At 57.1% G+C, this 26,121-nt stretch overlaps 1 protein-coding gene across 11 annotated transcripts in view; it reads left to right on the forward strand.

Annotated features, from left to right (window-relative positions):
* TBC1D16 (TBC1 domain family member 16) overlaps window positions 1-23,392 on the forward strand; it is a 77,438-nt gene extending 54,046 nt beyond the window's left edge. For 2 of the 11 annotated variants that reach the window (XM_025468234.3, XM_025468233.3), the window contains exons 4-12: window positions 8,623-8,820; window positions 9,683-9,830; window positions 10,790-10,957; window positions 11,395-11,543; window positions 11,993-12,127; window positions 12,930-13,116; window positions 14,984-15,163; window positions 17,728-17,874; window positions 18,502-23,392. In XM_025468234.3, coding sequence (XP_025324019.1) covers window positions 8,623-8,820; window positions 9,683-9,830; window positions 10,790-10,957; window positions 11,395-11,543; window positions 11,993-12,127; window positions 12,930-13,116; window positions 14,984-15,163; window positions 17,728-17,874; window positions 18,502-18,750 — 1,561 coding nt within the window. In that variant the 3' untranslated portion in view covers window positions 18,751-23,392. Of the gene's footprint in view, window positions 1-8,622; window positions 8,821-9,682; window positions 9,831-10,473; window positions 10,606-10,789; window positions 10,958-11,394; window positions 11,544-11,992; window positions 12,128-12,929; window positions 13,117-14,983; window positions 15,164-15,328; window positions 15,454-17,727; window positions 17,875-18,178; window positions 18,317-18,501 lie in introns of those variants that run through there. The other 9 variants (XR_007412770.1, XM_049113852.1, XM_049113851.1 and 6 more) reach the window with 9 other exon arrangements.
* Window positions 23,393-26,121: the final 2,729 nt, after the last annotated feature.

Here is a 26,121-nt window from a genome sequence, read left to right on the forward strand (position 1 = left end):
TAGATTAGTGTGCATTTCCTAAAATTGTATATAAATGGAATCATGCAGTATGTACTCTTCCTCCCCACTCCCAGGTCTGGCTTCTTTCACTCATCATGAGGATTTAGTGACGTATCCAGATTTTTGTGTGAAGGGAGCAAGAGTTCATTCATTTCTGTTGCTGAGTCCTATCCCATTGTAGGTCGGAACCACAGTCTGTTTATTGATTCACCTGCTTCCCCACCTACCTGCTGGGTTCGTCTCAGTTCCCAGCCGCTACACATAAAGCTGCTATGCACACTTATGCAGAAGCCTTGCATGTGCACATGGCCAGCTCAACTTTTTTTTTAATTTTTTTTTTGAAGATTTTATTCATTCATGAGAGACACAGAGAGAGAGAGAGAGGCAGAGACACAGGAGGCGGGAGAAGCAGGCTCCATGCAGGGAGCCCGATGTGGGACTCTATCCTGGGACTCCAGATCACGCCCTGGCTGAAGGCAGGCGCTAAACCACTGAGCCACCCAGGGATCCCAGCTCAACTTTTTAAGACACTGCCAGATGGTTATGCAAAGCGGTTGTCCCATGTTACACTCCCACCAACCATGTGCGTGAGAGTTCCAGGTGCTTCAAGTCCTTCTCAGCCCGTGGTATCGTCGTGGTCAGTCTTTTTAATCCTGACAGGTGTGTGGGAGCATCTCACTATGGTTTTAACTTATATTTCCCTGATGGCTAATGATGCTGGATATCTTTTCATATAATCTTTTAAGTTGATCTTTTTTTTTTCACGCGATACATTTGAGATTCACCCATATTATATGTATTATGGTTTATGCCTTTTTATTGCTGAGTGGTGTCCATTGTGAGGGCGTCCCACTGCTTGTTGCTCCATTAGCCAATTGAAAGGCCTACCTGCTGATTCTCGTTTTTTTTGCATTTGTGAACAAAACTATAAGCATGCACACACAGATTGCTCTATAAGCATTTTTCCTTTCCCTTGGATAAGTACCTAGGAGTGCTGAGTCATACAGTAAGTGTATGTTTCCAGGGTGACTTTTTGGTGTGCATTCCCGCCAGCCGGCCACATGTGAGTGAGTTGCTCTGGGTCCTGCCAGAGTCTATGCTATTGGTTTTCATTTGTGTTTCTTTCTCATAGGTGTGTCATGTGTCACAGTGTTTCTTTATTATCGTATTATGGTTTCTATTTACACTTCCCTCATGACCAACCATGTCATGGGGCGCCTGGCTGCCTCAGTCGGAAAAACATGCAACCCTTGATCTTAGAGTCATGAGTCTGAGCCCCATGTTGGGTATACAGATTACTTAAATAAACAAAACAAAACAAAACAAAATGACCAATGATGTCAAGCACCTTTTCATTTGACTATTTGCCACCTTTTTTTGTGATGGGTCTTTTCAAATCTTTTGCCTACTTTTAAATTGTGTTTGTTTTCTCATTACTGACTTTGAAGTTTCTTTATACATTCTGGATACAGATCCTTTCAGAGATGTGGGGTTTTATTTTTTTTAAGATTTATTTATTTATTCATGAGAGAGAGAGGCAGAGGGAGAAGCAGGCTCCCCACAGAGAGCCTGACGCGAGATTGGATCCCAGATCCCAAGATCAGGCCCTGAGCCAAAGGCAGACACCCAACCACTGAGCCACCCAGGTGCCCCTCAGAGATGTGTTTTGCAAGTGTCTTTCCTCAGTCTGTGGCTTGTCTATTTTCTTAGCAGTGTCTTTCAAAGAGCAGACACTTTTCATTTTAATAAAGTCCTAGTTATCAATTTTTTTCTTTTATGGATCGTTATGCTTTGGTGTCATATCTTAAAAAAATCTATTATCTTACTGTACTATTAAGTTTTAGCAGCTTTTCATACATATTCTGGGTGTGTCTTTTATTGGACAGGTGTGTTGTGAATATTTTCTCCCAGTCTGTGTTTTGCATTTCTATTTTTTCTTTAATGGTGAATTTTGAAGAAAAGAGTTTTCAGTTTTCCAGTTTATTGGTATTTCTTTGATGTTTTGTCCTTTTTGTATTCTAAGAAACTTTGGCCTATTCTAAGGTGGCAAAGTCTTCTTTCATGGATTCTTCTGGCAGTTTTATAATTTTAGGTATCACATCTAGGTCTGGGACCCATTTTGAGTTGATTTTTATATATGACATGAAGAAAGGGAGGATGTTAATATTTTTTCATACAGATACCCACTTGACCTAATACCATTTGGGAAAGAGCTGTCCTTTCTCCATGGAATTGCATCTCTGTTGATTATCAATTGATCCTATTTATCTATTTCTGGATTCTATTCTGTATCATTGCTCTAAAAGTGTCTGTTTGCACCAATGCTAGTCTGCCTTGATGACTTTGGATTTATCATCAGTCTCAAAATCAGAGAATCCTTTAACTTTCTTCTTTTTTGTGATTACTTTGGCTATTCTAGGTCTTTTGCATTTTTATATGAATTTTAGAGTGTGTCAGTTTCTACCCCCCACCCAAATAATCCTATTGGAATATTTATTGGGATCGTGTTGAATCAATAGATTGATTTGGTAAGATTACCATCTTAACAATATTAACTGCCTCAATCCATGGACATGGTATATCTCTCCATTATTTATGTTTCCTTTAATTTCTCTCAGTAAGGTTTTATGTTTTTCAATAGAGAGGTCTGGAATGTCATTGGTCATTGGTTAGACTTATTTCTAAGTATTTTATGTAGGATTTTTTTTTTGGAAGGAGTGCTATAAATGGAATTTTTTATTGTATTTGCCAATAGTCTGTTGCTGGTCTTTAAGAATACAATTAGTCTATGTTAACCTTTTATCCTGCTATGATGCTAAATTCACTTGTTCTATTTTGTAAATTTCATGGGATTTTTCACATAAACTGTTGTGTCATCTGCACACAGGGATAATTTTACTTCTTCCTTTCCAATCTTAATGCATTTAGTTTCTTTTCTTGCTTTACACAGAGACTAGAACCTCTAGTGCAATACTGAATAGAAGCGATGAAAACAGGTGTGCTAACCTTATCCTGACCATAGGGAAAACAATTCAGTCTCCAGTCATTGAGTATGACATTTATGGTAGAATGTTCCTAGGTGACCTTTATCAACTTGAGGAGGTACCCTTGTATATCTACATTGCTGATGGTTTTTATCATGAATACGTATTGGATTTTTGTCAAATGATATTTCTGTATCTATTACACATGTGTACTTTTTTTGGGCATCTCTGCTTGTTTTTTCAGGATCAATCTCTACAAATGAAGGTAAAGGGTCAAGGTGTATAAACATTTTTAAGCCTTCTGCATCCTATTTATAAATTGCCAGAAAGAGGAATTTGACCAATATACAGTGCCCCCTGGCTGTGCAAGAGTGTGTATTTTCCGGGATCCCTGGGTGGCGCAGCGGTTTAGCGCCTGCCTTTGGCCCAGGGCACGATCCTGGAGACCCGGGATCGAATCCCACGTCGGGCTCCCGGTGCATGGAGCCTGCTTCTCCCTCTGCCTGTGTCTCTGCCTCTCTCTCTCTCTCTCTCTGTGTGCCTATCATAAATTAAAAAAAAAGAAAAAAAAAAAAAAGAGTGTGTATTTTCCTAAAATCTTACCAACACCACGTTCTATAGTTTTTGGTTGTGGCCAATTTTTCATGGACCTCAACCTCCCCCTAAACAGTATCTTCTTTCATTTGCATTTATTTCATTACTCTAGACATGAAAATTTCATTGGTTATTTGTATTTATTCTCTAGTGAGTCGTTTTTTCTTCTTCTTTTGCCACTCTTTTGTTGGGCATTCTTTTGCTTTGTTTTGGTTTGGTTTACTTAGATTTTTACATATGAAAGCTATATATATATATATGTGTGTGTGTGTGTATCTGTGTGTATGTGTGTGTGTGTGTGTCCCAGTTTGTCCTTTGGCTTCTCATTCTGTTTTGTTCTGTTTTGGCTTGTTTTGTTTTAATAGATTTAACAAATTCATTGTATAGTGACACACATGTAACATTATAGCATCATACAGACTATAGTTGATCCTTGAACAATGTAGGGATTAGGGCTGCCAACCCCCAAACCCCCAATCGACATATAACTGGAACACCTGGGTGGCTCAGTGGATGAGTGTCTGCCTTCGTCTCAGGGCCTGATCCCAGGGTCCTGGGATCGAGTCCCACATAGGGCTTCCCGCAGGGAGCCTGCTTCTCCCTCTCTGTGTCTCTCATAAGTAAGTAAATAAAATCTTTAACAACAACAAAAACAACAAAATCCACGTAGAACTTTTGACTCTCCAAAAACTTAATGTCTAATAGCCTACTGCTGATCAATATCATAAAAAGTTGAGTCAAGTAACACATACTTTGTATATAATATGTATTATATACTGTATTTTTGCAATAAAATGAGCTAGAGAAAAGAAAATGTTATTAAGAAAATCATAAGGAAGAGAAAATACACTTACAGTCCTGGACTAGTTTATGGGGGAAAAGTCTGCATGAAGTGGTCCCATGCAGTTCAAACCTGTATTGTTCAAGGGTTATCTGTGGTGTCACTGCCCTGAAAACCCTCCATGCTTTGCCTTTTTATCCCTTTTCCTGCCCCCAATCCCTGACAACCACAAATCCTTTAGCCATGTCCATCAGTTCTGCCTTTTCCAGAATCACAATCTGTAGCATTTCCAGGCTAGCATCTGGGTATCTTTCACTTAGTGATATGCATGTGAGGTTCCTCCATGTCTTTTCATGGCTTGATAACTCATTTCTTTTTGGTGCTGAATGATACTCCCTTGTCTGGATGGACTGAAGTTTGCTTATTCATCCACCTGCTAAAGGACATCGTGCTTGCTTCCAAGTTTTGGAAATTACGAGGGGCCACCAAAGGGTGGCATTATCTCCAGCCCTTTCCCCGCCTCCAGCAGTGTTCCACACGCACACAGCACCACCTCCAAACCCTGCACGCCCTCTCACCCCGTGGGGCGGGCCCATGTTTCCAGAAAACAGATCCAGGGGGGAGACTCACTCTGGCAGAGTCTGGGCTGGAAGAGTCCCTGCTCCGCTGCTGCAGCTGGGGCACTGGTTCCCTGCGGGGGGAAGGGGCCGATTTCAAGCCAGGAAAGAGCCCCAGAGACAGGATCTTCCACACACCCTCCAGGGGCAGCTTGTCTCCAGGCAGAAGGCTGCTTAGCCCCTGCCATGACTCCTGAGGGGGAAATTATTTGCATGAATTCATTGATTGATCCATTAACTCAAGATGCTATGCTTGGGACCTACCACCGGGGTTCACTGGACTTACTGTTTTATCCAACTCAGAAGGCTCAGGATGAAGAAAAACAAGGGCAAATTTAGAAGTTTGGATATTTTAAAAACATTAAAATCCGGCCCCAAAGCCTCTTTGACCTTGAGAACCACAACAGTTTTGGAGGTTTTCTCCTCCTCACTCCACCTTTCTCTGAATAGAGACCCTTCCTATGATATGCCAGTTCTCTGCTGCCGTGTAACAAATGACTCCAACCCTTAGCAACTTAAAAACAACCCCGTCTTATTGGCTGGCAGTTCTGGCTAGCCCGGGCTGAGTCACGGACACCGCTGGGCACTCAGCAGCTGTAGCTGGTGCGGGGAGGGGCTGAAATGGCCTCTGTCCACAAGGTCTGGGGGCTGCGCTGCTGCCGTGGGCAGGTTGCTCCCCCTCCTGCCTCCTGGTACCCTGCCACCTGTGCCTGGGCTTCCTTACGTGGCAGCCGCCCAGCAGTGGGTGAGCCTGCCGCCAGGCTCCTAAGGCCAGGTCTGGACGCCAAGGTCACTCATGCCACATCCCCTTGGCCAAAGCATCAGGGGTGGGGACACGCCCACCACCCTCTAGGAGCTGCTGCAGAGAATCCCAGAGGCTGCGTCTAATCTCCACCCACCTGATGTGGCCAAAGTTACTAAGTGGAGAAAGAACTCGCTTTGCATGTTCGGCTGTGACCATGCCGGCTTTGCTCTATTTCGTTTGTTTCTGCATTCGGGTGATCCTCAGAAAACAACAAAAACTGAGAGTTGTCAGATTCCTTGGAGTTTAGCGTTTCTCCTGGCTCTATCTGTGACACATTTTTAACTTGTTGTATTTTGGGAGTGATTGCCTAAATAAACCATCCATTTCATTTTAATGCACCACACATAATAATTTTATGAACAACCCAAATTACACACAGCACATTTGAATATGCTTAAAGCCAAACTGTTCTCCATGTGTAAACAGATAAAAAATAAAAACTGTGATTTTAGTTTTCTCCAGATCCTTCTTTACTGTTCTTTTTCTACGGCTTCAAAGTTCACAGATGTTTTGCACGTTCGTCCCGGGCTTGAGTATTAAGTGGCCGTGTGTTCTACACAGGGACCGTGCTGGGAGCTGGCGATGCAGAAGTCACTGAGACATGGTTGTGTCCTCGTGGCAATGGGTCTCAATGGAGAAACAGGAGTTATGTTAGGTGAAGGAGGTGGCTACAGGGTCATGTGCTATCTCAGGCCCTACGCCGTGGAGACCCAAGGCTTCCATCAGCTTTGCTCTGGTTTGAACCCCTGGAACCCTGGTGGTAGGTCCCAAGCATAGTGTCTTGAGTTAATGGATCAATCAATGAATTAATGCAAATAATTTCCCCCTCGGGAGTCATGGCAGGGGGTAAGCAGCCGTCTGCCTGGAGACAAGGTGCCCCTGGAGGGTGTGTGGAAGACCCTGTCTCTGGGGCTCTTTCCTGGCTTGAAATCGGTCCCTCCCCCCCAGCCCCTGGGGAACCAGTGCCCAGGCCGCAGCAGCAGAGCAGGGACTCTTCCAGCCCGGACTCTGCCAGAGTGAGTCTCCCCCATGGATCTGTTTTCTGGAAACATGGGCCCGCCCCACGGGGTGAGAGGGCGTGCAGGGTTTGGAGGTGGAGCTATGTGCGTGTGGAGCGCTGCTGGAGGCAGGGAAGGGGCTGGAGATAATGCCACCCTTTGGTGGCCCCCCCCTCCAGCCGGGTTTGGAGGCGAGCCCGGGATGGGCCGGCCAGCCTGGGAAGCATGCAGAGTCCACGAACTCCCAGCCGCGGGGGCCTCATTGTTCAATAAGCAGATTATGAGATGCTGCATCAAGTGGCGTGGTGGGGGGCTGTCCTCAGGCCCGAGACTTGCCTTGTTTTGCACACAATGATCGTGTAACGCAACCCGGTCAGGGTCCACGCTGCAGGGCTGCGCCTGCCTCAGACTCTTTGGGTCTGAGTGTGCTGCTCGGCCGCAGTGGATCAGCTCATCCGCCTCCCTTCCCGCGCAGCCGCCTATGTGCACCGGAGCCTGTCCCGGTGGAAAGCCCAGGGGCCCCACGGGAACAGCAGGACCGGCTCAGCCCCCTTCCTGAGACAGGGAGGGAAGTAAAGCCGCTGCGTCCTGCACGCCAGGCCGATTATTGTTCTAGAAGCAGCAAAGGTTCTAAAAAGCCAGTCTTTCTCTTTGAGGAAGTTCCAAGTCACAGGGGATTGTGCTCGAACCACCCAAAGTGACTTTGTGTGGAGACCTGGTGCCTTTTGGAGGAAGAGATGCCTCGGGGCTGAAACAGGGAGGCACGATAATCAATCGCTGTGGGGTCTCTGTAGGATGCTGGGGTCGGGCCTGGAACGGATGCTTGCCTTTACTCCAGTTAGTTTCCGCAGTACTTGCTAGATATTGCCGTTAAATCTCAAGAGGTGGCATTTAACCTGTGGTGTGGCTGAACCCGAGGAATAAGATATTTTGCAACTAGGGTTTTAAACAAATTCGTGAACTAAAAAAAAAAAAAAAAAAAAGCATAAGTGGGGTTGTGTTGCTGAATTTGGAACTTCAAGTCAATAAAATATGCTGGTGAGGACCTGAGCCACAGAGTGCGGCTTCAAGTCCCAGCTGCAGCACCTGCTAGCTGGGTGAGCTCGGGTAAGCCACTTAACCCCTCTGGGCCTCAGTTCCTCTCTTTTGTACAATGAGGGTAATGACATCACACATTTCGAAGGATTATTGTGAGGATTATAGGTAATAAATGCACATGAGAAGTGGGTAATACAGAGCCAGGCCCATTCTGAGTGGCCTAATATATGTTTGTTATTTGTATTATGAGTATCAATAGCCCTCGTGTTTTCTTACTGAACCATAAACTGAACCAGCTTTTTTTTTCAGGAAAATAGTGAATTTAACGAAACTTAAACAGAAGCCCCATGCTGTTCATGAAACAGCTTCTCCTAGGGAACTCTGAGGACCAGGGTGCCCAGTGCCCAGCGCTCTGCTGCTGTTAATCCTACGTGAAGCCCTGGCACCATCCTCACGTTGCACCTGTAGACACAAAGGCTCAAAGGGGCTTGGTGACCTGCCCAGGGTCTCCCTGCCTCAGTGACCTCATCAGGGTGACCTCATCTGTCATTAGGGCAGGTTACTGCCTCGGTTGAGCTGGGGTGCAGTTTGGTCATACACATGCTTCCCCTTCCACACAACAGGACTGGGCATGACTGTGATAGGCCTCATTCATTCATTCATTCATTCGTTCACGGGCACCTTCGGAGTGCCCACCACCCACGCGGCACCTCCCGTCATGTCTGTGTGTGGGTTTGAGCCTAGGCCCACGTTTAAATGTTTCCCCTACGCCCTCCCTGCCCTGCCCCCGTGGCTGCACGGACAGGGAACCACGTGGCCATCCCACAACCTGCCCCACCAGCTCCCCCTCGGGCGCCGACGCCCACCTGCGGTTCCCGGACGGCACTGGCCTCCTGCAGACCCCGCGCTGGGACGAGCCGCAGAGGGCCTGTGCCCTGGAGCAGATCTGCGGGGTGTTCCGCGTCGACCTGGGACAAATGCGCTCCCTCCGCCTCTTCTTCAGGTGAGAGCCTCTCTGGGCAGCTTCCTGGAAGCTGGCTGGTGGTACAGGTGTCCCGGCGGGCGGGGCTTCAGGTCCAGGGCCGTGCTGGCCTTCCCAGCTGTTTGCTCCCTAAGCTCGGGGGCAGGGGTACCCCGTGATGGCTGCCCCCCGGGGAGCAGGTGGGGGCAGCTCTCAGGCTCTTCCAGGTCCCTCAGGGTGATGGGGGCCGCACAGAGAGCGGCTACAGGTGCTCCCAGCCACCTTTCTTGTGGTGGGCGGACCATCCCTATTAGTGTCCTGTCTAGTAGCCACGTCACATCTCTCCTGGAAGGCACGGTGGCCCAGCCACAGAGTAGCCCCAAGCTAAGACCTGTGTGCAAAGCAGGCATGTCCCTGGAGGGGTCCCGGACCCAGAGGCACACTCTGGCCCTTTACGGAAAGACAGGCAAGGTTGGGCTGACGGCCCCATTGGATGTGTAGTGAGCTGCCCTGGAGGAGTCTCCCAGAGTGCCCTCCAGTGCCACCCCACCTGGGTTCAAAACCGGCTTCCACCTAATGCCATGCACCCCCGGGTCTCCCAGAGAGGAGGGACCGTCCGGCGGGTGGGACACCAGGCCCCTGGGCAGCCCTCCAGGGAGCCAGGACAGTCCTCCTTCCCAGCCTCCCCAGGAGAGGCTTGTTTGGCCTTCTTCAGCCAAGAGGGGGAGGGTGGCTTGTGTGCGGGTGTAACGCTGTCCCCCTGCGGCCAGCAGCCAAACTCCGCGGGGCCTTCCTGTTTCCTGCCTCTGAGGTCAGTGATAGGGGCCTCTGATTATACTTGGAAATAAAAGCCCCGTGTTTCCACATTCATCGCTCCGTCCTCCCCCCTCCCGCGGCGGCTCAGCGATGAGGCCTGCACCAGCGGCCAGCTGGTCATCGCCAGCCGGGAGAGCCAGTACAAGGTGTTCCACTTCCACCACGGAGGCCTGGACAAGCTGTCCGACGTGTTTCAGCAGTGGAAGTACTGCGCCGAGACGCATCTCAAGGACCAGGTACTCCGGGGGGCAGAAGGGCGATGCCGGTGGGGGGGCGGAGGTGGGGGAGGGGAGGGGAGGCCCCACCCCGGGACTCACTCGGCTGCCCGCACCGCCCACAGGGGGCCAGGGGCTCCCCCGCACCAAGCCCTTGCAGGGCATGACCCTCAGTGGCCCAGGGCAGCCCCTGGTCGCTGGGTGGCTGATAGAGCAGCGACTTCGGATCTGAAGCAGATGCCTGGGTCTTCTTGTAAAGTCAGAGCTCTGCACTTGAAAAATCATGTTTTGACAAGGCTTCCTGCCATATTTTGCTCAATCTACATACAAATGTAATAAGAGCTCTTTAATTATCTGTTCAAGATACTGTATGTGCTTATTAGGACGGGGCTGGCTTGAAGATCCCCTTCCTTCCCACAGAGCCTCCTGCTGGCTCCCCTTATTACAGTAGTGTGGCTTGCTTTTCCCCCTACATTGAACAACCTTTGATTTTTGAATTAAATGTCAGCTGCAGTTTTGCCCTGGATTCGTGACTGCCCGTGGAGACAACCTGACAGGCGGGCTCCCTGCTCGGGGAACAGCGGTCCCTTTGTTTGTGACCAATCACATGTAATTTATTGCAGGCCCTCCCGGCAGAGGGAAGTTGGGCCGAACGAGGCATTAATTCCGTTTTTGCGGCCGGGGGTCGCAGGGAGAGTGGGGGAGGCGGCGAGGGGGCCGCAGTCGTTTGCTGGGTCGGTCGGTGGGAGTGGGCCCGGGAGCCCAGCGACCCGGGGAAACCGATGTTAAGATGAAGGTATTTTCATTTTAATTGCATCTAATTACACTTGCCATTTAGGGGTTTGTATGGGGGGAGAGCGGGTCCCCCCTCCTTGCAGTGGGGAAAGAGAGGGAGGCTTCCCTGTCCGGGGAGAGCGAGCGCGCTGGCTTCGGCAGCCTGCCCACGAGGTGCTTATCTCCCTGAGTCTCGTCCCTGCCAGCAGGTCGCCGACGAGAAGACGTGCATGCAGTTCTCCATCCGACGCCCCAAACTGCCCTCCTCCGAGACGCACCCCGAGGAGAGCATGTACAAGAGGCTGGACGTGGCGGCCTGGCTGCGCCACCTGAACGAGCTGGGCCAGGTGGAGGAGGGCTACAAGCTGCGCAAGGTGAGCGGGGGGTGGGGGGTGCCGGCCCCTCGCACTTGAGGCACCGTGTGAGCCCGATAAAGCAATCAAAGGCTCTGCGTTGAAAAGCAAACCTCCGGAGCGGGTTTGGGGGACCCGGCGTCAGCCTGCATAGAAGAGCTCCCGGTGAAATGCAGCGCTTCCAAAACCGGGATTAGGCCATGACGTGAGAACGACACGATAATCTGAGCGCCACACCAGGGTGGGCATTGACATTGAAATGAGCCTGGTTGTGTCCTGTATGGGAATGGAGGGCCGCCACTTTCCCCTCCAAACATGTGCAAATCACAGCGACCTGAATCAAGGCATCAGTTGTCACCCAGGCACAGCACAGCCACCAAAACACAAATCTCCGGGGACTGGGGGTGCTCTGAGCCGCCCTGTCTCGGCCCCTCCCCAACCTTTGCCGCTTCCTGCAGGCCATTTTCTTCGGCGGCATTGATGTGTCAATCCGGGGGGAGGTCTGGCCCTTCCTGCTGCGATATTACAGCCACGAGTCCACGTCTCAGGAGCGGGAGGCTCTGCGGGCGCAGAAGCGCCGGGAATACGCCGAGATCCAGCAGAAGAGGTAAGGGCGCCCCGCCCCGGCCGCTGGGGGGGTCGGGGGTGTCCGCCAAAGAGGTGCAATCCCGCTTTGACAGTGTAGAACATCACCCAGACTTTCTTTGGAAAGTGGGTCCCCAGGCACAGAAGGATGGGCTCAGACCAGTGCCATCACCCGGCCCCTGCTCTTGGCCTCAGTGCTCCCCAGCTCTGTGTCAAGGGTTGAGAGCCCCTTGTCACCGAACTTCACAGGGCACCGGCCCCCCGCTGAGAGCGCAGCCAGCTGGCTGCGGGGGGCCGAAGGGGTCTCTCCCAGCCTGGCTGACCCCGGGCTGCTCCCCAACGCTGGATAACTGCACACACACCCCCATTAGTGGGGAGCCACCATGGGGAGCAGGGGTGGGGAGGAGCGGGCCCTGCCCGCAGCCTGCGCGCTGCTCGCTGAGCCCCTGCGGACCCTCTGCTCCGTGCCAGGCTCTCCATGACCCCTGAGGAGCACAGAGCATTCTGGCGCAACGTGCAGTTCACGGTGGACAAGGACGTGGTCCGGACCGATCGGAGCAACCAGTTCTTCCGGGGAGAAGACAATCCAAACGTGGAGAGCATGAGGTATGCGCCGTCCCCGGCCAGCGAGGTTCCCTGAGAGGAGGAGAGCCCGTCACCCCCATTTCACTTCCTCCCCTGCCTCCGTGAGTGTCACCTTACCCCCAGGGCCTCAGCCGGCCTCCTGGGAAGGAAAGGAGAGGCAGCACTTCTGCAGGGGTGGGGGACTGTCCAGGTTCATACAGTCGACTCCCCGAAAGCAGAGGATTGTTAGCTATTTTAGGCCACATCAGTCAACGTCTTGTGGCCACAGCGTCCCCCGGAGGGCCCTGTAGGTTCCAGCAAAGCCTCCTGTGCCCTGGGCATCCTGAAGCCTGTGTCCGCTTGACTCCCACCAGCCCCAGATGGGCCTCCCCAGAGCCTCCCAACGGGTGGTCCTCCAGCCTATAAAACCACACAGAGCCCAAGGCTGGCATCTTTGACATTCTGCTGCCTGGCGAATGATTGCACAAAATTAGCAGCCCGTAAAAATGTCCCTGCCAGCCCACCCTTTGTCACCAGCGGGCCACCACTAAGAAATTCAGACCCCCATTCGTCTTGTCCCTGCCCTGGAGGTCTGGGCCTGGCAGGGGGCTACTGTAGGCCCCTCCATTTCCCTAGACGCTGAAGACGGTCCCCAGAGCCCTGCCTTCCTGGCCCCGAGATCGAGATCGAGGTGAAGTGGGGAGAGGCGGGGAGGGGGATCCTGGCAGTCTGGGGCCTCCAGCCTGGAGTTCTTCCTCCCACGGGCAACACCAAGCCACCCCGGGCTGCGCTGAGGCCCCGCTCTCCGCTGACTCCCTCCCTGCTCTCTGCCCTGCGTCACCAGGAGGATCCTGTTGAACTACGCCGTGTACAACCCAGCCATCGGCTACTTCCAGGGCATGTCAGACCTCGTGGCGCCCATCCTGGCCGAGGTCCTGGATGAATCGGACACCTTCTGGTGCTTTGTGGGTTTGATGCAGAACACGATCTTCGTCAGCTCTCCTCGGGATGAGGACATGGAGAAACAGCTGGTGAGGCTGGGGGATGCGGGCTACAGCACGCTGGGGGACAGCACGCTGCCTCCTGCCCCTGCTGCCAGAGGTCTCAGGGGCCGTGTGCGGCGTGGCTGCTGGGGGCCGACGGGCAGAAAAGGCCGGGACTGGAGTTGCTGATGGGGCCTGGCGGCTCAGCCCTGGGCCAAGGGGAAGGCCCAGCTCCCTGGGAGGAATGCATGCTATTCCTCGGTCCCCACCCCATGCTCCCTGCAGGCTGGGCTTGTAGGGAGGCCCCTCCCCTGGTGACCTGCTGCCTCCCCGCATGTGGCCTCCCAGCCCAGGCTTCCTGGTGGAGTGAAGAGGGGGAGGCCCACCACTCCCAGCCCTGTGCTGTACAGAATGGGCCCCCAGCTACATCTGGGCTGCTTCCTGCAGGGCAACACGGGATGCGGGAGTGGGAGGGGCTCCTGAAGCCACCCTGGGGGCCCCCTGGGCAGTTGCCATGCCCCATTCGGGGCCGTAGGCCTCCCCTCCGTGCCCAGCCAGCACACCCCCTCCTCAGGGCCTCCCCTAACCTGCACGGACCCGGCAGCTCTGACTGTTGGGGCAGAGGACAGCAGAGCCCGTGAGACAGGGCCTGTGTGTTCCAAAAACCTGCCGGGTGCCGGGTGGAGGGCACTGGGATGTGGTCTGGGCCTTCCAGTCCCAGAGAGAGCCCCGGCCTGGAAGCTGAAGGAGACGGGAAGCAAGGCCAGCAGGTCAGGCTGCACCTGGGATCTGCCCAGACTTGGCCGAGCACAGGTTCGGGCAGCCAGACTGTGTGGCCTGGTCTTTTGGGACCAGACATGTCAGGTGCAATGAGGACAGAGCTGAGTGGAGCCGCTCGAATGCCGGGGCCAGGGCCAGGGACTGTCTGTGAACGTGAACGGGGAGCAGAGCACAGAGGGGGATCTGAGGATGAGGGAGCCGGGACCTGGAGGTGTGGCTTGGAAGGGGAGGGGACGTCCCCGTGGGGCCAGGGAGGGGTAAGCTGCGTGCATGGTCTCGACCCTGTGGTGGGCCGCAGGGTGCAGAAACTGGCCAGTGGGAAAGGATCCTCAGAATCAGCCCCTAGGAGGGCCGGTGCTGCCAGGCAGCTGTCTCCAGTGGGAATGATGGGAGGGGCCTATGAGTCACAGAGCCCTGGCCCAGGCGCCCCCCCCACCCCCAGCCACCCCCTAGCTGCCCTCTCTCCGCATCGGCCCTGGGATGTCAGGTTTCCACGGCACCTAGGGAGGTAATTACGGGGTCTGACACGATTCGCCCCTGATGGGCTCATGCAGCACACGGCCCCGTGACTCATTAGCTGCCGGAGATGGATATTCTAAGGGCGCTGAAGTCAGCAGCCCAAGCTGGGCGCTGCCAGAAGTAGCCTGATGTCGTCCCTCACCCCCCACGTCACTGGGTGGTGACCGTGAGTGCAGGAGTGGAGCGCTGTGAGGCTCAGAAACGCCCCCTCCCCGCTCTAAGTCGGCTCTGGAAGACGATGGGTCTTGGTGATGGGAAGGTGGTTGGGCTGGGGGTGCCACGCACGATCTGCTCATCTTTACCAGGAGGAGGGAGCAGCAGAGACAGCCCTGTGCAGTGGCTGAGGCCCAGAGAGCTTCCCCGGCCACAGCAGGGCACCAGGCCCTGGACTGTGCCCCCAGAACAGTCTGAAATCTGGGATAAACTAGCCAAGATGGGTGTGAGTCCGATTCCAGCAGCAGAATAAAGGAAGCAGGTGCAGACACACCCAGCCGGTGGGGACCTGGTGCTCGACGTGTGCACTCCCAGGGTTGGGGGGCCCAAGGAAGGGTCCCAGAGGGAGTGGGCGTCTTGGGCAGAGCCTGGGGGGGCTCACTGGTCCTGGCCTCACCCCCAGCTCTACCTGCGGGAGCTGCTGCGGCTGACACACCTGCGCTTCTACCAGCACCTGGTCTCCCTGGGCGAGGACGGCCTGCAGATGCTCTTTTGCCACCGCTGGCTGCTGCTCTGCTTCAAGCGCGAGTTCCCCGAGGCGGAGGCCTTGCGGATCTGGGAGGCCTGCTGGGCCCACTACCAGGTGAGCCGGGGCGAGGCTCCAGGCACCGGTCACCAGCGGCGCCCTGCAAGGAGGGCGGGGGTCTGCATGACCGTGCACCTGCCCCCCCCCCTGCAACCCCAGCCCCCACATCAGGCGACTGCCTTCTAGTCCCTCCCTCATCCAGTCCCTGGGGGCTGGCTTCAGACCTGCAGCTCGCCTCCCAAGTCACCGAAACAGATGCGAATGGCCCACTGACTGTGCTCATTACCACGTCCTGGGGCCGAGCTCCCTGCTGCCACAACCAATCAGTGTGAAAGACATCCCTGACGGTGAGCAGGCCTCCTGCAGCCCAGGCCGCAAGAACCCGGGCCCTCCTTCCCTGCTCAGGACGGCTCAGGGAAAGAGCCTCCGACCCTGCATCCCCGTCAGCCCCTCTGGAGAGCCCAGGACCCCACTGGTCCCACCCTCCACCCCCAGATTTCCACTTGCAGTCCGCTGTTCTCAGAGCCTCCTCTGCAAACCCCCTGAGAGCATGGGGCCCTGTCACACAGCTTTAACACCCAAATTAACAACAAGCTGGCGATGTTAAAGGATGGGCAAGTCTCTTTGGATCCATCAACCTTAAAAAAAAAAAGTAGTATTGACGCATCCGGGAGGTGGCCAGGATCCTTTCTGCAAGAGCCGGCTTCGTGCTCACGGTGGAAGCCGGGCAGCTTCCTTAGGCCTTGTGGGTAGAGGGGACGCCCCGGCAGCCAGCCTGCTCCACCCTTACTGATGGCACAGGAGGAGCATTCATGACCGGAAAGGCCACGCTGGGGCCATAAGCCGTCTCTGTGTCCGCCAGCCCCGTGTGCCCTCCGCGTGTGCCCTCGCCCCTGGCCCAGGTCTGGCTGTGCTGACCGCCTGGATGAGGGCGCTTGGCATGTACATTCAGGGTGAACCATCTGCATTCATCAAAGGACGCACAGCGTGGATGGTCCGAGACACTGGATCACGTGTATTTTTTTGACTCGACTCTGCTCTGCGGGGCTTCCTTGCCTGTTTTCCCAGCAGCGGATTTGCCACCCTCATTATATCGTGTTTGGGCCTCACGTTGCAGTGTCCCCCACTGCCAGGGCCACGTCACGGTGATTTTCATCACCGCGCTCTGTCTACATCCCAAGTTTCATGAAATCTAGAGGAAACTACGGGAGAGGCCCGCCTGGACGTCTCTGGTGGCCACCATTCTGCTTGAACTTGCCGCACATCAAGTTTATGCCTTTCAGATCCTGGACCGAATTTGGCCACGTTGGCCCCTCCCCTTGACCACATTAGTGGCACGGGGGTTGGGAGGTGGTCAGATGGTGGTAGTGGGAGGAGGCTCTTCGCTTTATGAGTCTGGGGGTGGGGTGGGGGGCTGGACCGCCTCAGGCCTCGACCTGGGAATGGAATTGGGCCCGTCCTGCTGCCCAGCCCCCTGCGGGAGGGCTCGCACATTTCGCTCGCTCGGAGGAGCCGGACAGCCCCCTTCCTGGAATTCTGCTGTCTGCCCCACCCCACCCCACCCCACCCCTGGCCAGAGTTCAAAAGGCTGCCAGAGGGTCGTTCCGAGCCAAAGCAAGACCATTTCCAGATTAGTTCAAAGGAAGGGGCTGGGCGGCCCTTGGGGGGGCGGGGGGCAGTCAGCCCAGAGCAGGCTGGTGTGGGGCGCTGGCTGACCCAAGCCTCTGCCGGAACCGTGGGCTCCACTGGGCCGGCCCAGCTATCCCATCTGGGCGGCCGGTTGACATCAGGAGACTAAACACGGGCTTCCTGATGCTCCTTGCTCTTCCTCTGCCCTCGGGAGCCAGTGTGAGTCAAAGGCAGCGTGCTCTCAGAGCATCCGGGCCGCAGAGCACACAGGATGCGCCCCGGTCAAGTGCAAGCCGACCGAGCGCTGGCTTCCTGCCGGGCGCCTGGCATTGCTGGGCCGTGGCGTGAGCTGGTCTCCGAGACAGGCAGCAGGGTCCTCACGGAGTCCTTGCAGAGTCCTTGCAGAGACAGACAGCAGGATCATCATAACCACCCCGCGGGGCCGGCAGGAGGCTGGCTGGCCATCTCCTCTCTGTCGGGATCTTCTCGATTCCTTAGCAACAAACCTAGGAGTCGTGTCTGGGGCAAGTGTTGGGATGTTCAGGCCGGAGGCAGGAAGACCCTGACCCGTGGGAGGCGGCCAGCACATTCTCTGTCGCTGGCGTGTTCCCAGACCCACTGGAGAGGATGCTGACCCAGGCTCTGCGCACACCCTCTCGGGCTCTTCTCAGCCCCTCTGTGAACAGGCTTCGGGATGAGCATGGGCCAGCCTTCAGAGGAAGCTTGCTCTTTGCCCCTGTGATGGAGGGCACCCAGAGGGCTCCCAGAGGAACAGCAGCCCGTGGGTGGCACGAGCTCTGTCCCTTCTGCGTGTCACAGCAGCCTCTGGGTGTGGGTACCGCCCCTGAGCCCCATGTCAGTGGGGGAAACAAGGCAAAAGAGGCATGTGGCTTGCCCAGGAGCCGAGGAGCCCAGCCTCACCCCACGCCTCTCCACTCAGCCTCCACCTGGGGCCTCATCTGAACCCTGCTGTCCTTCCCCCCTCCCCCCAGACCGATTACTTCCACCTTTTCATCTGCGTGGCCATCGTGGCCATCTACGGGGATGACGTCATCGAGCAGCAGCTGGCCACTGACCAGATGCTGCTGCATTTTGGAAACCTGGCCATGCACATGAACGGGGAGCTGGTTCTCAGGAAGGTGAGTGCCTGCCCCCCTCCACGTGGCCCCACCTGCAGGCTTATAGGGCCCCGCCCTGGGGCCACCACCACAGGCACCCCAGCTGGTCCCACCATCAGGCCCAGATACCAGCGCCTCCCCCGCTGCTGCGTGGACTGAACAAATTATCCAGCTTGATAGACAGGCCCCCGCCCTCCTTGGGGCACCTCGCTCACGGCCCAGAGCACGCAGATTGGGAAGGCAGCTTTGGGGGAGGGTGGCCACGTGTCATCAAGGCTAGTGGAAGGAAGAGGGGATGCTGAGCTTGGCCACCTCTACCTCCCAGACCCCACTGGTGATGCCGCCCGTGAAAGCTCTGTGGTGGTCTTCGGGGGCTGTAAGGAGCCACCCAAGTGCCAGCGGTCACATGGGTAGGAAGCGGGCACGGCGCTGCCCAGGACCCTGCAGAGGTTGAAAGGTGAAGGTGCGGCGCCAGGGGAGCGCTGGGGCATCCTGGCGGGGGGCTGAGTCGGAGGGGTCAGATGGGAGGGCCTAGACTGCCTGCCGCTGAGGCGGGACCCTCGGCAGCACCTGGCCGCCCTGCTCATCCCTCGGGGGACGGCCCGCGGGAGCCTGCCCCAGCCCCCACCACCTGTCCTCTCTTCGCAGGCCAGGAGTCTCCTGCACCAGTTCCGCCTCCTGCCCCGCATCCCCTGCAGCCTGCACGACTTGTGTAAGCTGTGTGGGACCGGCATGTGGGACAGTGGGTACATACCCGCTGTGGAATGCACAGGCCACCACCCAGGGTCGGAGAGCTGCCCGTATGGGGGCACGGTGGAGACGCCTTCGCCCAAGCCCCCCAGAGAAGGCAAGAAGGGCCCAAAGATGCCTCGGGAAGGCTTCGGTTTCCGCAGATAGGGTGGGCTCCCTGCGCCGGACGAAGGTGGAGGGGACCTCCGCAGAGGTCCCGGGCATGTGGGAGGGGGTGGGGATGGTAGAAACAGAAGGAACAAGACTTGGGGCAACAGGAAGGGATCCTTTTCATGTTAATGACATAAGCAGAGCCTTGAAGTGACAGCTGCCCAGAGAAGAGTCACCTCCCAAAACAGGGGACCAGAATGTGCGGCCGTTCCTCCTGGAGCGGCAGGCTGGCTGGGTTCTCGGGGTGCCTGCCTCTGAGCCCGGGGCATCTTTGCACACTGGACATGCCTCCGCATCAGGCCCCATTTTCTGAGTGGGCCAGTCTCACTTTGCACAGCTTCAAAGCTACTATGAAGAGATCTGGGGAAAAAAAAGAAAAAGAAAGAGAGAGGAAGAAAAAGAAAAAAGCGCGGTGACTACGGGATGGACAGGTGGAGGCGCAGTGGAGGCGCAGTGGAGGGCCTGAGAAGCTGGGGGCTCTTCTGTGTCCACTTAAACATTCTTTGCTCCTGGTACGTGAAGGAAGCTGCCCGCCTGAGCCCGAGCCACGGCTGTTGGGGGTGGTTGGACCCTTTTCCCATAGTTGGGGGCCTCCTACATGAGGGTGTGTGACATTTAGGGTCAGCCTCGCCACACACAGCCGGTGGCTGGGGGCCGTGTGGGCTGGGCCATGTGCACAGGCCAAATCTGCGATGTGTGGGGGACGCGGGAGCCCGTGAACTGAGCAGCCTGACAAGGGCACCCGGGAGGCCCGGTGGGGCTCCCGCTTCCCTTTGGGGCCCGCGTGGCGTGAACGTGGGCCCCGTGCGTGTCAGCTTCTCAGGTGCCCGGGCTCAGCGGTGACTTGCTCACGCTACAGTGGCCAGCCCTCGGGACCCCTGCCTCCCAGAGGTTTAGATCAGCTGCTGCTCCTTCAGGAGTTAGCGAGGGACGGAGGAGGACGTGGGAGGGCCCCAGCCTGCCGAGGAGCATCCAGCCGTCTGCACCAAAAGCCACTTCTTGAGCTGTCGGGATCTTGGAGGCTGGAGTCCTTCCCTGAATCTCCTGCTCACCCTTGAAGTGCCCAGGGTCCTGGTGGAGACACAGCCTCCCCTGGGGCTTCTTCCTGCCCTCAGCTCTGCTCCCTGGAGCGTGAGCGGCGCTGCTGCTGCTGCCACTTTAAAAAGACGCTTACGGACACAAGGGAGGACATTACCCACCTCCTCCCTCCTAAGCTTCTCCGTGACCCCACTATGTCCTCCGGCACGCAAGGAGACCGAGACTGGCACCTCTGAGTTCCCAGAGCCCTCTGGGGAAAGTATCCTGGAGCCGCCTCGGTCCCCAGATCCTTCAGTCCAGCAGCAGGGTCCAGGCTGGGTGGGGCTGGACTTGTCACCTGCCCTGCCTCGCGGCAAAGGGGCATTGCCTTTCTGTGCCGGCCCCCGTGCCCAGGAGTAGAAGTTAGCCACCGCTTTGGCAGTGCCACGTAACAAGTAGCCCCCAAAGCCATCTCACCCTCTTCTGAGCACCAGCGGTTCAGGCTAGGTACTTCTGGTCCTGGCTGGGGCTTGTTCCCACGTCTGGCACACCTGATGGTTATGTCCCAGAGGGGTGCTCGCGTGTGTAGGGTCAGACCTGGCACTGCTCCATGTTTCTTGCATCCCCCCCTGCACGCTAACCCCAGTCAAGGCAAACGTGCAGAAGCAGAAATGCGCAGGTGCCTCCCCAAGCCTTGGGGGAGGCCACACCTGCTGTCATCCCATTGCCCAAAGCAAGTCATGGGGTTAGACTCAGCATCGGGGGGGGGGGGTGAGAACAGACCCCCCCCCTTTAGCAAGAGGTGCTGCACAATGACACGGGGAATTCAGAGCATGAGGAACTGGTTGGTACGTCTGACATGCCTTTCCAGGAGATTTCAGTCCAAATAACCCTGTTTGGCAGGGGGGTCCCCTGTCAGGGGCAGGGCGTGTCCCCCTGGGAAGGCTGGAGAGGCCCAAGAGGAAGGAGGATGCTCCTCAGCGCACCCCATCTGGCAGGATAGCAGCCGTGTATTGTACTGAGATACCTTGTGCCTTTGGGCTGCTGTGAGTGTGGGGGGGAGGGTGTCCAGGGGTCCCTTCGCTTTAGAGGGTCCTGGGTGCGAAACATTCATGCTGCATCTCCCGGCTCCCACAGCTCCCCAAGACCTCGTACCAAGTGCCATCCCGCCCTCACTGCTCCCACCTCACGCCCCTGCACTGCTGAGCTGGGCCCCCAGGAGACCTAACGCCTCTCAGAGCAGCCACAGTCTCAGAAGCCAAGGACCTGGACATGTGGGCTCTTTGAAGAAAGGCTGCTCTGGAGGGCTGGGGAAGGCCTGCCTTACAGGGCTCCCTTAATCTGGGTGCAATTAGAGGAAACCAGCCAAAAACCCTGCGGCCCCAGGATTATTCGCAGCCAGCTAAAGGCATTAGGGTGATAATTCCGTCATTAGACTTCTAGCCTTCCCACCTCCCAAACGTGCAAATATGGGATAATCAGCCCGGCACGGCCATCCTCGGTGATGCTGCTTATTTAACCCATTTTTTTTTTAAATGACACTTAATGTTATTGGCCGGTGTGCGTGCGCGCGCATACTTAATTTCCCCACCGCTAATGTCTCTGCCGACGATGCAGGATGTCGTCGGGGCCCCTGGGAAGAGAGGGCGCTTTGGATTCGCTCCTGCTGGCACAGACGGGGCAGCGTGGCGGGGGCTCGCCAGCCCAGGGAGGGTTCGTGCTCCCTGGGCAGAGGGGGTGGCAGGAGGATGCTGGGCCCAGGAGGGTGGGGGACGCCCGTGCTGGCGGGCTCAGGGCCTGGTTAGGTGCAGAGAACACTGTGCTATTCCAGAAGGCTCCAGCTCCAGTCCCCGCCAGGAAGGCTTGGAACTCACAAGTTATGGGAAGAGCTGTCCCCGAGCCAGTGGGTGTGGGAGGGACGGACAGGGTGGCGAGGGGCCCCAGCCAACCCCCGCAGAGGGGAGGGTCTGCGGTCCAGGAGGGGACGGAGGCCCCATCGACAGGATGACGCCCCTGGTCCTCAAACGGAGGCTTTTCCCAGGCGAGGTGGCGGCGGCTGACGGAGGCCAGCCACACTGAGGTTTGACGGGTGGACGTTTGGAAATGGGGCAGAGACTGTGGGGCGGGGGGTGCTCTGTGCCCCCCTCCATTTTTGCGAGCTCCCTGAGCTCCCTCACCCGTTCCTTGTTTGGCAGAGGTTGGAGCCTGGCGGTCGGCAGGGTGATGGGCATGCGCACAGGGCGGCGTCCCGAGCAGGCCTCCGCATCGGCTCCCCTCCCCGCAGGGAGGCTGGGGTGTCGGGCTGTCCACCAGGGCGGGCACCAGGGATCCCGCAGAAAAAAGAAGGAAGCGTCTTCCAGTTCGCCCAGCAGAGGCTTCCGGGGCCGCCCTGCCCTGCGAGGCAGGAAGGAAGGGGCATTGCCCCAGGGAGACCCGCCCGCCCCGTGTGCAGGGGTGTGGACGGGTGTGGACTGGGCCAGACGAGGGGCCCGAGGCAAAGGGAGGGACCCGAAGGTGCAGCCTGAGGCTGAACATGCCACATCCCCAGAGACCCCAAGGAGGCGGACAGCCCAGGATCCCGTTAGCCTGGCGGCCAGGCCGCCCCTTGGAGTGAAAACCGTGTCTGGAAGCTCCGGGCTCAAAGGGAACTGCCCCAAAGGCAAACACATGGCCTCCGTGGTTGTGAAGCCCGAGGCCAGGGCTCCCCTAGGGGGCAAGTGGTCTTGAGCCTCGGTTTCCCCATCTGTAGGATGAGAAGGGTGCCGCCCACCCCACCCCACCCCACCCCACTGACCGTCCATGGGAAAGCTGCCCTGAGGGTGGTTTACCAAGCCCCCGGGGCCTCACCCCGCCACTCAGGGAAAAGAGCCCGGAGCTCGGCCTGCTGCAGCCTTGCCCGCGCGCGGCCACGTGCCCCCGGACTCCGGAGCTCGTCAGCGAGCCCGCTCCCTCTCACGCCCACCGTGCTGCGTGTACCCCGCCCACGGGAAACCTCTCTGTGCCTCTTCCGTAAAGTTCACCCCACTCCTGCCACCAAGAAAAATCAACCAGGAACCGGAACCCCAGCGACCCTGCAAGACGTCGGTCTGCGTGGGCGTGCAAGGCTCTGGAGCAGGGATGTGGCGCGTGCACGCAGGGTCCTCCCCGTCCACGGTGGAAACCAGCCGAGCTAAGACTGCGGCCTCCTGGGCGGTGCTGGAGGACCAGGAGAGGGGCGACCCTGGGCCTCCGGGGAGCAGGGCGGAGGCGCGCGCGGCCTGCGGGCATCTGGTCCTTTAGCTACATCGCGTCGACTTTCTAAGTGGGAAGATGACATGTGATTCAGAGAGCTCAAGCAGCTTGGCCATCTTCTCTCCCAGCACGTCTGGTTAGAGGGCGGGGGTCTGCTGTTCAAGGAAAATTTTAACGGACTGTCCACTATTACCAGCAGATGCCCTCGTCCGTGGCAAGCAGTGCTTTCTCTCTGTTTTGTTCTGTTTTATGAATACAATTACCTGTCAGTCAGGCCCTGCCCCAGGCCCAGGACTGGTCGCCACGACCCACCCCGTCACCATGGCCCCAACAGTGCTTCCGGCTCTCCTGGATTCCCCTGGAAAGTAAATAAAATCCTATCGACAACAAATGTGTGCTCTATGGCGCCTCCGGGACATCCGCGGCAGGGCCCGGTGCTGGGCACAGAGGGTCCCCACAGAAGAGCAAGGAAGGCCCTGCAGATACTTCTCGGGGACTCCAGGATGGGGGGGGCGGGGAGCAAGTGGACGGCGGACGGAGCGGGGGTGCAGGAGGGCAGGCCAGGGCCTGCAGGGCCCAGAGCAAGGGCGGCTCCTGCCTCCGCCTTGGAGAGGTCGGTGGGAGAGTTAATGAAAGGCTGGGGAAGGCCTGTGAACCCCCAGCAAGTGGGGGCCCCGAGACCGGCCCCAGCGCCTGGAAGCACACACAGTGTTTTATTGAGACTCAGCTGCCAGGGCTCCGGTTTCAGGAAAAGCTGGAGTCTTGCATTTGAGAACTTTTTTCAGGAGGCAAACAAGGTGAATTTGACCTTGTTGCAGGGGGGCGGAGCGGGGGTGAGAAGCTGCATCTGTGCCTCTCACCTCGCAGCCCCACCAAGCCCTCCGAGCCGTGCTGTGCTGCGGGGCCAGGCCTTGGGGGCTGTGGGAGGGGGCCCAAGGGGAGGCTGGGGGTTGTTCTGGGTCCTCCTGGAGCACCGGGGTGGGGTGTTGGGCTCCAGCCCTAAGGACGGGGCCACGCATTTCCACTGCTGCATGTGCCTTTCCATTCTTGGCCTGCAAGAGGCAGGGGACAAGTGTGAAGCTCTTCTGGATGTCTACACCGCTGGATGTCTCATGTCTGCAGGGCCCGCCTCAGGCTCCACCTACCTGGCCTCATCGGCCCAGCTCTGCATGCATGGGTGCCCCTGCCTGAGGCCAGCTGGGCAGGTGCCACCAGGCCGGGGGTGTGGGCGGGCAGCAGGACAGGCGATGCATCAGCCTCCGCGCATGCCTGGTGGCTCCAAATAGAGAAAGCTTGGCCCTTTCTGGGGGGTAATGTGCTATTTCCCCATCATGCTGGAAAGCCAAGCCCCAGCCCTCACCTGGGATCTGAAACGGGCGGAGATGGGGCCTGGAACCCAGGGTGGGAGCAGCTCGTCCTCCGAGATGGATGGTCCAGCCCCCACAGCTCAGTCCTGCAGAGGGATGGGGCCCCTTGTGAACCCCCACCTTGGGCCAGACTGCCCCTGACCCCACCCGGAAGGTCCTCTCAGAACTGTCGGGCAGCTGGCTCCCTGGGTCTGGTCCAACCAGGATGCTCCAGCAGGATGTTTGTCTTTGCTCCACTTGTCCTCCCCTAAATAACAACCTAGTGTCACGGCCACGGGGACATGCTGCTCCAGTGAGCCAGGCTCTTCATGGGCCACCCCGGAAAGGCCGAGCTGTCCGCCTTCCTGCGGTCCCCAGGACCCTGTGTGGGAGCGGCTTCTGCTGCAGTGTAGACAGCCGTCTACACCACTCACGGTATCTCTACCTCAGCTAGTGCCAGAGGGGATGTTCCTGGGGGTCTCGTTCACTTCAAAGTGAGTGACCTCCTATAGGGAGGCCTGGTACCATTGCACCGTGCACCTGCTCCAGGGGACTGAGCGAGCACATCGCTGGGGCTTCAGGGGCAGGTGCACCACAGCCCTGCAAACCCTCCAGGGAGCAAGGATAAGCCACTCAGACGTCCACGCCGCCAGGGCCCACGGGGCAAACCCAAAACACCCGGGGGCTGAGCAGCCTCTCCCCACTCTTCTCTGTCAGGCCCAATCGCGTCAGTAGCCCCATTGACCCCGGTGTGCCTCCTTCTCCACCCACCCATCTGAGGATGTGGCATGAAGTGACCTCGCTACAGAAGGGCATGTGTGTGGCCTTGCCTGTGGGCACAGGTGCGGGCGCCTCTCCGCCTCCTTGCAGCCACCTGGGGTGGAAGGGGACAGGCCCACGTGGTCACTTTCACACCCCGACACCTGCTGCTGGCCTCAAGGGCCACACTCGGGTTTGGCACCCGGACTCCCCAGAAGCCCCCTCCTCGTGTGCTCCCTCCCCGCCCTCCTCTCCCTGCATCACAGGATAGTGCCCAGATCTCTGGGCTCCTGGGGCCTGTACCGTCATTTAGATAAAGTGGCTTGAAAATAGGCCACTCCGTCCCCACGTCCTCAGCAGGTCAGAAGCCACCGCTCTCCCATCAGCTATCTGACACTGAACAAAAAGGGGCCACTTTTTATTTTGGGTCATTGGAGGGAAGGCCTTAACGATGTTCTGGGTCGATGTCTGGGTGCTGCAATCGGGATGCTGCAGCAGAGGTCGGGCACCACGGACGGGGACGGGAGCAGGTTCGAAACCCCCCCAAGCAATGGAGGACACGGGCTGGTCAGCCAAACAGGAGGCCTTCTCCAAGGACCAGACACGAAGTTCATTGATTCCAGGCCATGAGTACGCACAACAGAAAGAGGCGCTGAAGGTCCCAGTGGCCGCGATCACGGGAGTCCCGCTGGGAGGGGAGGTCAGGGTGCTGGACTGGGCTCCCTGGAGGCCAGTGGTCACTGTCTGGTCAGCAGCTCTAGGAGGACACGCAGAAGATTCTGAGAGGGTTACCCCAAAATGACTAAAGAGACCTGGAAAAGGCAAAGGATTGGGCCCCGTTCAAAGTAAAAACAGAAGGATGATACTCGTGATCAAGAGTTGGTGAGTTAGTGAGGTGCGGCCCGCTAGCTGGTCTCCATTGGCAGATGGGCAGCTGGGGTGGGAGGTGGGCGGGGCGGGGACAAGCTCTGGCTTTTTGTATTAGCTCAGCCGGAAGCCGGCTTTCTGAGACGTG

The sequence above is a fragment of the Canis lupus genome, chromosome 9 (genome assembly GCF_003254725.2).
Source record: "Canis lupus dingo isolate Sandy chromosome 9, ASM325472v2, whole genome shotgun sequence".
Classification (NCBI taxonomy): Eukaryota; Metazoa; Chordata; class Mammalia; order Carnivora; family Canidae; genus Canis; species Canis lupus.